The following is a 13599-nucleotide window of genomic DNA, read 5'->3' on the forward strand; positions in this document are numbered from 1 at the left end:
TGTAGCCTAACCAAGGTTCTATATAGCTGCAACATGACTTCCCAGCTTTTATACTCAATACCCCTGCCAATGAAGGCAAGCATGCCATATGCCTTCCTGACTACCTTATCCACCTGCGTTGCCACTTTCAGTGACCTGTGGACCTGTACACCCAGATCCCTCTGCCCATCGATGCACTGAAGGGTTCTGCCATTTACTTTTATAATTCCTACCTGTATTAGACCTACCAAAATGCATTACCTTGCATTTGTCTGGATTAAACTCAATCTGCCATCTCTCCACCCAAGTCTCCAACCGATCTATATCCCGCTGTATCCTTTGACAATCCTCTTCACTATCTGCAACTCCACCAACCTTAGTGTCGTCTGCAAACTTACTAATTAGCCCAGTTACATTTTCCTCCAAATCATTTATGTACACTACAAACAGCAAAGGTCCCAGCACTGATCCCTGCGGAACACCACTAGTCTCAGCTCTCCATTCGGAAAAGGACCCTTCCACTGCTACCCTCTGTCTTCTATGACCAAGCCAATTCTGTATCCATCTTGCCAGCTCACCTCTGATCCCATGCGACTTTACCTTCTGTACCAGTCTGCCATGAGGGACCTTGTCAAAGGCCTTACTGAAATCCATGTAGATTACATCCACTGCCCTTCCATCAGCGATCATCTTTGTCACTTCCTCCCCTTGTGCTTTCTCTCCCTTCCATAGAAAAGTTACAGCACAGAAGGAGGCCATTCAGCCCATCTTGTCCATGCCAGCCCTAGGACTCCCAGGTGCCCTTTCTAATCCCACCTTCCTGCACCCGGTCCATAGCCCTGCAGCTTACAGCACTTAAGGCATAGATCCAGGAACTTTTTAAAAGAGTTTAGAGTTTCTGCCTCTACCTCTGCCAATGAAGGAGAGCATTCCATATGCCTTCTTTACAACCTTGTCTACTTGAACTGCTGCCTTCAGGGACCTGTGTACTTGTATGTCAAGATCTCTCACTTCATCTACCCTTCTTAGTATATTCCCATTTATTGCGTAATCCTTGTAACTTCCTGTGATGGATGGACTTCTCAGATCCCGCAGACTGGAGGAGCTGGGTGAGAACTCCAAGCCCCACTCTCAATTGCTTGCTGCAGCATTTGAGCCTCGACCCAGGAAGAGACCTTGGAAAATGACATTGGAGCTGGGTTGACATTGCTTCTCTATGGCAGCGTATTTAAAGTAAGTAAACTCTAACCCCTGCACTCAGAATACCTTGGAAGTTTTGATGAATCACCAAGGGGTTCTGGACCCAGAATAACTTGCTATGATCCTTGACCAGACCCCAAGTTTTTAGTAAGATCTGGTTAGGGACCAATAATGCTTTGTTTAAAATAGACAAAGTTTGAAATTTAAGACACCTGCTCAGTGAATAAATCCACAAGATTCCATGGGTTTTGAACAAACGAAAAGAAACTTTACACGGTCAGAGAGATCAAACAATTTACACTATCTTGTACTCTGACATTCAGGGTTAGTATGATGTACATGTGAATTAACAAGCCAACTGTGGTCGAACACACCACACTACACAATAAATGACAGATGCAACTGAGACAGAGTCCATGGATTTCTCAACAGTCCACCCAGATCTCAGTAAACATTGTGAGTCAACCAACCAGTCTGAAACTCTGTCCCTCTCTCTCTCTCTCTCTCTCGGGATTCCCATCTTCATCTTCGAAGATCTTCCCTTGGAATTCTCGCCAAATGTCACTCCAACTTGGACGGTGTCAACAACAGTCCACCTTTCAGGGTTTCATTTTCGCCTCCCGAGATTTTGTTCCCCTAGATTCCTGAGTCTACATTCAATCACAAACTCTAAAGCACAATTTCAGATTTTCGGCCACACCAAGCAGAACACTACTGCTCCAAAGGGGTACGTTCACCCCAACAGCCTGCAGCATGGAGTCACCAACCTTCGGCTGCCTTCTTGGATCTTCAGGACTTCTTCTGAGCTGTTTTTGATTACCCAGGCTTTCCTTGAGGCCTCTTCACTTAAAGTCTGTTGTCCACAACCCTTTTCTTATTTAGAGCCATTTTTCCATGCTCCTCTCTTTTTAACTTAACTGGGACTTCTTCCTGTCCCTGTCCCCTGTCTGGAACTCCCTCTCTTTGGGACCTCTTCCTGTCCCCTTTCCACTGTCCCCTTCCTGGGTCACTCCCCTCGATGGCTCTCTACTCCTGGTCACCTGACTTGGATTTTGCACCATTTATCTTCCTGCACAGGCACATTGGCCCCACAGAACCTAAAAATTGCAGAAGTGCGCATGTGCAGCCTGCTCCTGGACTGAGCATGTGCAAAAGCTCCGCGGTCCATTGGGAGTTGAAGCTCCTGACCCCCACTCCCCAATGAGGTAAGTAGAGTTTTCATAAACAACTGACCTCCATCCTACTTACATCTAGACAATAAATCGTCCCCACACACAAAGCAGGGGATATTCAGCCCCTTGAACATCAGTGATCAAATTTTCTGTGTTTTAAATATGGTGGAAAAGGACTTTCTTTTACCCCCTTGTTTAATGTATAAAGCCAGGTTACAAAACATGGTTCCCCATTAGCAAATGGCTCTGCAGTCACTACTGAGATTATAGGTTTCACAGAAATCGTAATTATTTGAGTGCTAATTAGACTGAATACAGGTGATACACCGGAGTGATTTATAATTACAAGCTAAAGGACAGTAACTTGGAGAAAGTTAACTAATTTGAAAGCTGCAAATGGCAATTAATGTTCTGAGGATTGCAGTTTTCAAGTATCACTATTTTCTGGGAAATTGCTTAATGCCTGTTTGTTTCTTTGTTGATGCCTCTGGTGTTTAGAGGGTCATTTCGCTCACTGTGTGCTGGAGCCATAACTTCTCCATTTCAATACGAATGAGTCATACCAGTTTCTGCAAGTGGGGAATTTTAACCCAGCCTTTTGATACTTAGCTGCCAATCACACATGGATGATTATTACTTCACTGATGTGATCTGTCCTTTTAGCATCGTGTAGGGAAGAATAGTTGATTTATTAACTTCAGAATGAGCAAGCAGGTACATCAAGCAAGTTGAGAACAAACATCCCCACTAATTAAAATAAGATCATAGAAAGTTTACGGCACAGAAAGAGGCCACTTGGCCCATCATGTCTGTGCCAGCCAAAAAATGAGCCATCCATCCTAATCTCATTTTTCAGCATTTGGTCTGTAGCCCTGCAGGCTACAACATGTAAGGTGCATTTCCAGACACCTTATAAATGAGTCGAGGGTTTCTGCCTCTACTACCCTCTCAGGCAGTGAGTTCCAGACCCCTACTATCCCTGGGTGAAAACGTTTTTTCTCATCTCCCCCCAAATTTTTCTTCCAATCACTTTAAATCTATGTCCCCTGGTCACTGACCTCTCTGCTAAAGTAAATAGGCCCTTCCCATCCCCTCTATCCAGGCCCCTCACAATTTTGTACATCTCAATCAAGTCTCCCCTCAGCCTCCTCTGTTCCAAGGAGAACAACCCCAGCCTATCCAAACTTTCCTCATAGCTGCAAATTTCCAGTCCTGGCAACATCCTCATGCTTTGTGTTAGAGTTGGGAAGTAATCCCCCTAATACAGTTGGCCATACGTTTCTCCATCTTGTCCCTGAATCAGCTGGAGTACAGTATTAGACATTGGTCAGTGAGTTTATAACATTTTTCATAATTGTATTGTTGCCTGGGAAACAGGCCTGGACTATATTAATTGGACCAAAAAAAAGTGTTGGATAATAAAGTGTCATCAGGACAGAAAATCGGCACCACAAATATTGTTTCATGGGATATGAGCATCAATGGCAGGTTTGGAAAGGGCAGCATTAATTGCCAATCCCTAATTTCCCTAGAGAAGGTGGTGGCAATCTGTCTTCTTGAACCACTGCAGTCCACGTGATGTTGGTACACCCAGGTATTTTGATTTGCACCCCATCCACACCTTCAACGTTCACTCCCTCCACCACCGACGCACAGTAGCAGCAGTGTGTACCATCTACAAGACGCAGTGCAGCAACTCACCAAGGCTCCTTCGACCTTCCAAATCCATGACCTCTGCCATTTAGAACTGTGCTTTCCAAACTTGTTCTGGTGTGACCCCATTTTAATGCTGCAGACTTCATGTGATCCTGAGAGGGGGAGGGGGAGAGGTAGCTTCAACTGCTGACCGGGAGGGTTGGGAGGCTTTTAGCTCCTGAGTGGGGTTGGGGGCAGGGTTTAGCTCTTCAGTGATGGAATGGGGGGGATTCTTTTAACTTCTGAGTGGGGAAGGGAGTGTGTTTTAGCTCCTGAGCAGGTGGGGTGGACAGGGGTAGATAGAAGTTAGGGGAATAGGAATTGTTCAAACTGCAGTGCTTTTAAAAAAAAATAAACACCTACCTTTACACAGGCCTTTTTTTTAATAGCAACAAACAGGCCTCAAAAATGTTTGTTAGGCCACACCCACCAATAGAGCCTTGCAGCTGTCAGAAATCAGTCTGAACTCCAAGGCACCCATAACCCACAGTTTGGGAACATTGACCTAGACGGACAAGGGCAGTAGACACATGGGAGTACCACCACCTTCAGTTCCCCTCCAAGCCATTCACCATCCTGACTTGGAAATGTACCACTGTTCCTTCACTGTCACTGGGTCGGAATCCTGGAACTCCCTCCCTAATAGCACTGTGGGTGTACCTACACCACAGGGGGACTGCAACAGTTCAAGAAGACAGCTCACCACCACCTTCTCGAGGGCAATTAGGGATGGGCAATAAATATATGACTTGCCAATGACACTCACATCTCACAAATGATTTTTTTTTTTTAATTGTTGGTGTATGTGTGTGTGGCTGCTTGACCTTTGTTACTGACATCACCTGTGTCTGACTGGATGGACCCCATGGAATAGAAGTTACGGACAGTTGTGACCCTATTAGACATTGAAAGAGTCGTACCTGTGGTACAAGTGGGTTGTAGGTCTGCTTGTGGCATATGAAATAACTAACTGACAGCTTCCTTTTTAAAGCAAACCCATCGAAGATCATATGCTGATACCTGTATTTATTGACCTTTTATTATCACTTTATGCCTATGGAGTACTCGGTTCTGTTACAGGAGAAACCTACTCGTTTGAATTTCTGTTACCATCAATTTTTTGATTGGAAACTATAGCCAGTTTCATTGTTACTGATGTTGGTCCATAAAGCTATGAAGCATTCAACTCTCACATTTTCACTCCTTCCTCCACAGATATTCTCCATCGTTGTATTTGCTTCTATAGTGAATGAAGGCTACGTCAATAAAAGCAGCGAATATCTTTACTGCGTTTTCAACAAAAACAACAGCGCCTGCAACTATGGCATTGCCATCGGCATCTTAGCGTTCTTTGGATCCATCCTGTTTCTTACCCTGGACCTCTACTTCCCACAGATCAGCAGTGTAAAGGACAGGAAACATGTTGTACTCGGAGATCTGGGATTTTCAGGTAGATGCACTTGGGAAAGGTTATTTTTACCATTTATTGGCGAGCTAGTCTTACATAATTTGGGTGCACAGAAAATGCACACACGCCAAATTCAAACTTGCACAGATGAAAATTCAAGTCTCAAGCGCACAAATTTCAAGCTGCAAGGCACCTCTACATTGCTCAGCTCCACTGCTAACTGTTCTGCTCTCGTTTGTTCTGTCATGTTCCAGTGTTCAGTGTTCTTCACTCAACCCTCTGCCACCATTTGGTGTGATCATTTCTGTTTTTTCATTGCCTTCTGCGGTTTATATAGTCATTTACACAGTTTCCCAAGAGGATCTCACAAAGTTGTTGCAGGGCACTAGTAGACACCCCAAAGGATTTCAGGTCAATTGCTGTAGTTCTGCTGCTTATTGTACCTGGGATTGATGCTCCAAGCAGCAATATTTTAACTTTCCACCTCGTAGTAATGATAAATCAGCAGTGTAATATTACAACATTTGCAGTGAAATGATAAACATGTTCTTTATAAATATTCTAATATCCCTCTATCTCTCAGAAATTTGGAAATGCTGATGGTATCTTTGCTGTAAAGAGGAGGGTACCTGGATCACTAGAGTCACCTGAATCCTCAATAGGACAAGAGGACTCATATGTTAGTGAAAGATGCTTACATTTAAAAGCAAAGTCTGACCTTACAGACCAGACGGGGCTAAATTTGATTCCAGATGGGGCTATGCTATCATAGCTAGGTGACAGTACAGGTATTACAAGGCCCTCAAGTTAGGGAGTGGAAAGTTCATCAAAGTTTCCACTCACAACTTCAATGCAGCAAGTCCTGCTGGAAGTGTGCATGCGTGCATCAGGTGTGAGCTTAGCACTGGGGTGAGATATGATGGTTTTCATGATCAAACAGTGTGACAATACTCATTGTAAAGGCTTATGCCTACAGAGTGGCCACTTGAGCAAGTTGAGGAGTGATCAGAACATGTGAAGCTATATCTCAGTAAGGCCAACATGCATCAAATTGGAGAGGAGGGAAATTCTGAAAAACCTGTCAACCAATTACTTGCGGGGCTGTGTTCTAATGGTTGTGTTGCTCCATGTATTCCACTCATGCTCAAATCCAATTCTTTGAGCAGTAATTTAGGTACATGAAGGCTTTGACTCTTACTTAGCATCACGAGCACCACCCCATTCACAGTCCCCACTCTCTTGAATTATATCATTGCCTCCGAATTGGATTGCTTGCTGATTATGCACAGCTTTTAAAGGAAAATGCCAACGTCGTATTTTATATAGAGCTATAAATGCATTAGCAAAGAATTATTGAATTCATGTTAATATAGAGATTTGTCATTTAATATGAGCTACATAAAGAATAATGAATAAGAGTGAATAACAAAGGTGAAGGATTCCATTTAGATCGACAACATTAAAAACTGAATTGAAAGCAGTTTTGAATATCATTTGAATATTAAAATTGTACTATAGCTTTGAAATCAAATATGGTTTATTATTAAGGTGTAAAGTGGATAATAGTTGTACATAATTCATTTTGGATAATATTTTAACTAGGTTTAACTGTTTTAATCACTTATTAGCTTCACGGGCCAGAATTTTTCCCTCGTTGGGCAGAATCGGTAGGGGCGGTTTTGGGAAGCCCACCACTGCCCGTGATTGGTTCCGCTCCCCGATTTCACATGGGCGGGCCAATTAAGGCCTGCCCTGCGTGGATTGTGAGCGGCAGCGCTCAGCGCTACCTGTGCGAGTGGGGGTAGGGGGGAGAGCGGGCCTGATGAGCGGTTCACGCATGCGCATGAAAGAGTGCTTCAACCTCCCTGAGGCATGGAGCGGCCTCAAGGAGATTGAAGCGCTTTTTAAAAAATTAATAAAGACAGTAAAAAAAATTTTTTTAAATACATATTCCCTCATGTGACTGTCACATGAGCTGGGACAGGTTTTTAATTCAAAAATAAGGTTTTCAGTTAATTTTTAATTGCTTTAGAAAACCTCAACCCACTCGTGGATGAGATTTCCTAAAAAATGTAAAGGCCGCTTGGCCTTTTCGTCTACCCACCAACCATAAGGTTAGATGGGCAGCGTTAATTTGAATTTGATTTACTTGTTAATGGCCCTAATAGGCCTTTCAGTTATCGGCGGGCACGCAGCTGACTCCGGCCAGCCGAACAAAACATCGGACGTCGGGACGCACGCCGAACATCATTGCGTGTCATTTTACGCTCGGGCGTGTCGGGTGTGCGCCCGCAGACCGAGCATAATGTTCTGCCCATGAATTGACATCTGATTGTCTTTTGACATTCACTCTAGCCCTATGGCTACTGAATCTAATTAAGCCTGGCAAATGATTCATCTTTTATTCGTACAAGGTCTACAGAACCAACAATGTAACTTTTAAAGATAGAGCTGTGGAGTCAAATAGTCCGTGATTTGTCACATTCCTGATTGATATGCTATTGGGTTAGACTGAGTAGCTACCACACACTTGCCCTAGGGAGAGAGAAATTTGGTTAAGGGCAACTCTTCCATTCTTCTTATTTGTTGCCCCTCTAATGAACCGGTAAGCGACCATTAATATTTAAAGAAAAATCCGAACAATTTGTTTTAACCATTAGAACTACTCCATAAGATTTTGGGCTTTTTTTGAGCAAAACAAAATTTATGGTATATAAAAGAATTAAACAAAGCAAGCAGTATTAACTTAATATGGTTTATAAGTACATATGTTATACACTTAGGATTACTCCCTACTTCCCCCAAGAATTCTCTTACAAGACACATCAATTTTAAAGTTGTTTACTTCTGTTGAGATCACTCATAAGTATGCCACAGTCCTCTGGAGAATTCTCCTCCGCTCCAACTATCCTCCAAGATAAAACTTTTATTTACCCTCTCTTGACTATGGATAACTAATTCCTTTGTTCTAGTTACTTTGCAATACTTTCAAGCTAATCTGTGTGTTGCTTTCTTTGGCACAAGACTTGGTGAGGACCACTATAGACTCTTCCTAAATCTCCCAGCTTCTGCTCCCTCACAAAATTCAAACAGAGATTAAGCCTCATCTACATGAGGGATTTGTGGGTAGAGTTTAGGAATAAAAAAGGGGCATCCACATTGTTAGGTGTTTATTATAGACCCCCAGATAGTCAGTGGGAAATTGAGGAGCAAATATGTGCACAATTTGCAGAGGTGTGTAAAAACAATAACAATAATAATTATATTAGGTGATTTCGACTTTCCCAACATTAATTGGGATAGATATAGTGTTAAGGGCTTGGATGGAGTGGATTTCTTGAAATGTGTACAGGAGAACTTTTTAGGTCAATACGTAGAGGGTCCAACAAGGGTCGGCACAGTGCTGGACCTAATTCTGGGGAATGAAGCCAGACAGGTGGCTGAGGTGGTGGTGGGTGAGCATTTTAGCGATAGTGACCACAGCGTGGTACAGTTTAAGTTTGTTATGGACAAAGAAATCGACAAGTTGCAAAAAAATGTTTTGGATTGGGGGAGAGTGGATTTTAATAAAATAAGGCACGATCTGGCCAAGGTAGACTGGGAACAGCTACTTGTGGGGAAATCTACAGAGGAGCAGTGGGGGGCATTCAAAAAGGAAATGGGGAGGGTACAGGCTCAACATGTTCCCTCTAGGGTGATAGGAAGGAGTAACAAGCCCAGAGAACCATGGATGACCAGAGATATTCAGGTTACGATGAGAAGGAAAAGAGAGGCTTTTAGCAGGTACAAGGGAAGCAAATCAGCGGAGGCATTAGTGGAGTACAGAAAGTGCAGGGTGGAGCTTAAGAAAACAATTAGGAGAGCAAAGAGGGGATATGAGAAAGCTCTGGCTGGTAAAAGTAGGGAAAATCCCAAGATATTCTATAAGTATCTCAATGGGAAGAGGATAACCAGGGAAAGAGTAGGGCCCATAAGGGACCAAGGGGGCAATCTATGGGTGGAGCCAGAGGACATCGCTAGAGAGTTGAATGAATACTTCACATCCGTCTTCACCCAAGAGAATGAGGATGAAGGTATCGAACTCGGGGAGAGAGACAGCGAGGTTCTTAAGCAAATTGATGTAGGGAGTGACAAGGCATTGGAGGTGTTGGCAGGCTTAAAAGTGGACAAATCTCTAGGTCCAGATGATTTGTGTCCCAGACTGCTGAGGGAGGCAAGGGAGGAGATCGCAGGGGCTCTGACCCAAATTTTTAATTCCTCTCTGGCCACGGGGGAGGTGCCAGAGGACTGGAGAACAGCTAATGTGATTCCGCTATTTAAGAAGGGTTGTAGAGATAAGCCAGGGAACTACAGGCCAGTGAGTCTCTCGTCAGTGGTAGGGAAACTTGGAGAAAATTCTGATGGAGAAAATCTATCTCCACTTGGAGAGGCAAGGTTTGATCAGGGATAGTCAGCATGACTTTGTCAGAGGGAGGTCATGCCTAACAAATTTGATTGAATTTTTTGAGGAGGTGACCAGGTGTGTAGATGAGGGTAGTGCAGTTGATGTGGTTTATATGGATTTCAGCAAAGCCTTTGACAAGGTCCCACAAGGGAGACTTTTAAAGAAGGCAAATGCACATGGGATACAGAGTAATTTGATAAGGAGGATTCAAATTGGCTTAGTTGTAGGAGACAGAGGGTGATGACAGAAGGATGCTTTAGTGACTGGAAGCCAGTGTCCAGTGGCGTGCCACAGGGATCTGTGCTGAGTCCCCTATTATTTGTCATTTATATAAACGACATAGATGACTATGTGGGGGGTAGGGTTAATAAGTTTGCGGATGACACAAAGATTGGCCGGGTGGTTAAGAGTGAGGTTGAGTGTCTTGGGCTACAGGAAGATATAGACGGGATGGTCAAATGGGCAGATAAGTGGCAGATGGAATTTAACCCTGAAAAGCGTGAGGTGATACACTTTGGAAGGAGTAATTTGACAAGGAAGTATTCAGGGAACGGCATGACACTAGGAAGTTCTGAGGAACAAAGGGACCTTGGCATTTACATCCTTCCTTACATAAGGTGACCAATACTGTAAACAGTACTCCAGATGTGGTCTCACTAGTGCCCTCTACAACTGAAGCATAACCGCCCTACTTTTGTATTCAATTCCCCTGACAAGACACCAAGATTCCTCTGTATCTCAGCACTCTGCAATCTCTCACCATTTAGATAATATGCTGCTCTTTATTCTTCCCGCCAAATTGGATAATTTCACATTTTCCCACAATATACGCTGTGGGCAGGATTTTTAGCTCGGTGGGTGGGCAAGTGCTCAACTCGACCTAGCGTGAAATGACATACGATGACATTGGCTGAGCATGCCGATGTCAACGCGCAGTCGCGCGATAGTTCGGTCGGCTGGTGCGCGCCAGAGCCGGCAGGGCGTCTGCCACCAATTAAAAGGCCTATTAATGCCATTAAGTTATCAATTGTGCTGAATTTTCCACTGCCTAACAGTTGACAGGCAGACGAAAAGGCCAAGCGGCCTGTGCATTATTTTGGAAACCTCATCCACGGGCGGGTTGAGGTTTCCAAAATCAAATACAAGTGAAATAAAAGCTTTAATTTTTAATTAAAAACATGGCCCTGCTCGTGTGACAGAGTCACATGAGGGGACATGTTTCATTAATTTTTTGAGCTGTTCAATAATTTTTTTCAATATTTTCTTCATCTCCCTGAGGCAGCTCCGTGCCTCAGGGAGGTTATTCAGTGCGCTCATGAGCGAATTGCACACTAGGCCTGCTCGCCCTTCTCCCCTTGCCCGCATAGGCTGCGCTCAGTGCTGCTGCTCATGTATCGCGCTGTGCAGGCCTTAATTGGCCCGTAAAATCGCGGAGCGCTGTCGGTCGCAGGCAGCAGTCAGCTTCCTGGCCACCCCCATCGACCCCGCACGCCAAGGGCAAAATTCTGCCCTATATATAAGTAATAGGGACAGGATTATCTTCCTGGAGTGTGCAGTATTGTGGACGCTGATAGAGGTAGTGGCTCTCAAGCAAGTCAGGGTTAGATGGGGGGGTAGGGTGACCAACCATCTTGGATTTGCTGGGACTGGCCTGTAATTCACTATGCTGTCCTGTGTCCTGGGCAGGGCCTCCCAGGGTGCATTTTTCCCCGGATTATTCCTCTCGCTGAATTCTTTTTGCCTGCAGCAGCTTGGTGATCCCTGAGCAGGGTTTTCCAGTGGGTGGTCGCGGGGAGTGTTAAGAGCTGCCAGTATCAGAGCATTAGCATGGGTCATGTGGTGATGGTATCATGCATGTTATGAAGACCTCCCACCCCACATTCTATTGGTTCAACCACCTCCCCCTTCTGCTTACAGGCTCCCTGCCCTCATTCACACTTTTAGCACCCACCCCACTCTTACAGGTTTGCCAGCAATGCCAAAATGTCCCTGACGTTTGGGAGTTGGTCACCCTGGTGGGAGGGATGAGAACAGCGGGGGAGAGGGAGGGGGAAGGATGCAAAAATGGCTGGCGGGAGCAATGTTGGAGCTGGGGGGTGCACTGCTACTCCTCCTGGCTCCACATTAAAATACTTCTATTGTGAAATGGACCACATGAGTTGAGCAGTGGGAGCAGTGCCTGTATAGATTGGGCTCTGGTTGTCCCTCTGCTAACTCAATGGGGAGGCAGTGGTGTAGGCTAATGCCACTGGACTAGTAATCCTAGGCTAATACTCTGGGGACATGGGTTCAAATCTCATCATGGCAGCTGGTGGAATTTAAATTTAATTAAAACCTAGAATTAAAAGCTAGTTTCAGTAAGAGTTACCATGAAACCATTAGCAATTGTTGTAAAAACCCACCTGGTTCACTAGTAGCCTTTAGGGGAGGAAATCTGCCACCCTTACCTGGTCTTGTGATTCCAGACCCACAGCAATGTGGTTGATTGCCCTCTGAAGTGGCCTAAGAGGTTACTCAAATTAAGGGCAATTAGGGATGGGCAACAAAAGTTGGCCCTGCTAGTGATGCCGACATCACATGAAAGAATTAAAAAAAACTTAGTATGATATCCACCTGTTTCACTTGTGAAAGGCATACCATTTTTTAATCACAGAAACTTACGAATTCTCCCTTCCTTTAAGTTAGCTGTGCCTTAATGCACTTCCTTAATTTAGAACCACTATAAAGTAGAAAGATCCTGATCAGATACCTAACAATCTCTCCCATTTTGCTTTAACTAGAAATCTAAAAGGACCAGTGCAAGGAATACAATTCTCTTCTCAAAGTTAAAAGTGAGGGCAAGGGGAGTGGAGTGAGAGGACTAATTCATCCTTGACTCTCAGGAAGAATATAAGAACAAATGAATTAGGAACAGGAGTAGGCCATTTCGCCCCTCTAACCTGCTGCATCAATCAAATAAGCTCAGGGCTGATCTGATCTGATCATGGCCTCAACTCCATTTTCCTGCCTGCCCATAACACTTCAGTCCTTTGTAGATCATACATCTGTTTAATGTGCCCCCTTGTCCACCATGAATAGGGTATCAAATTAGCTGCCAGGAAGAAAATAGATTTCTTTTACCAAACTTTGCAGATCCTTCTTTTACAGCATTTTGTCTGCCCCTCTGTGGGTAGCATTTTCCCCCCCGTTAGGGTGGGTTTGTGCGGGAGCGGGCGTGGGCGGGCGGGTTCCCGATCGGTGCCCCCGGTCGGGGGTGTGCCGCCATTTTACGTGAGCAGGCCAATTAAGGCCTGCCCAGAGTGACGTCCGCACGGAAGCGCTGAGCGCTCCCTGTGCGGGTGGGGGGAGGGGGATTCCCTGAGCCGAGAGTGCGCTCTTTCACGCACAGATCTCCCTGAGGCAAAGTGCCGCCTCAGGGAGATCGGTTGAAGTTATAAAAATTTTTTTAAAGGTTAAAAAAAAATTTCCTGACATGTCCCCTCATGTGACACTGTCACATGAGCTGGGAAATGTCCATTAGTTTTATTTTTAAATGTTCTGAAAATTTTAAATCCCTCATGAAACCTCATCCCGCCCGTGGATGAGGTTTCATACTTTTTCGGAAGGCCGCCTGGGCTCTTCGCCTGCCCGCCAACCTCAAGGTTGGACGGGCGGGTCCATTAATCATTTCAATTAATTTTTTAATGGCCTCTATAGGCCGT

At 44.6% G+C, this 13599-nt stretch overlaps 1 protein-coding gene across 1 annotated transcript in view; it reads left to right on the plus strand.

Annotated features, from left to right (window-relative positions):
* syngr3a (synaptogyrin 3a) overlaps positions 1–13599 on the plus strand; it is a 73037-nt gene that overhangs the window by 32706 nt on the left and 26732 nt on the right. The window contains exon 2 of the mRNA XM_078558665.1: positions 5262–5496. Coding sequence (XP_078414791.1) covers positions 5262–5496 — 235 coding nt within the window. The remainder of the gene's footprint in view (positions 1–5261; positions 5497–13599) is intronic.

Source organism: Cetorhinus maximus, chromosome 15 (assembly GCF_964194155.1).
Source record: "Cetorhinus maximus chromosome 15, sCetMax3.hap1.1, whole genome shotgun sequence".
Classification (NCBI taxonomy): domain Eukaryota; kingdom Metazoa; phylum Chordata; class Chondrichthyes; order Lamniformes; family Cetorhinidae; genus Cetorhinus; species Cetorhinus maximus.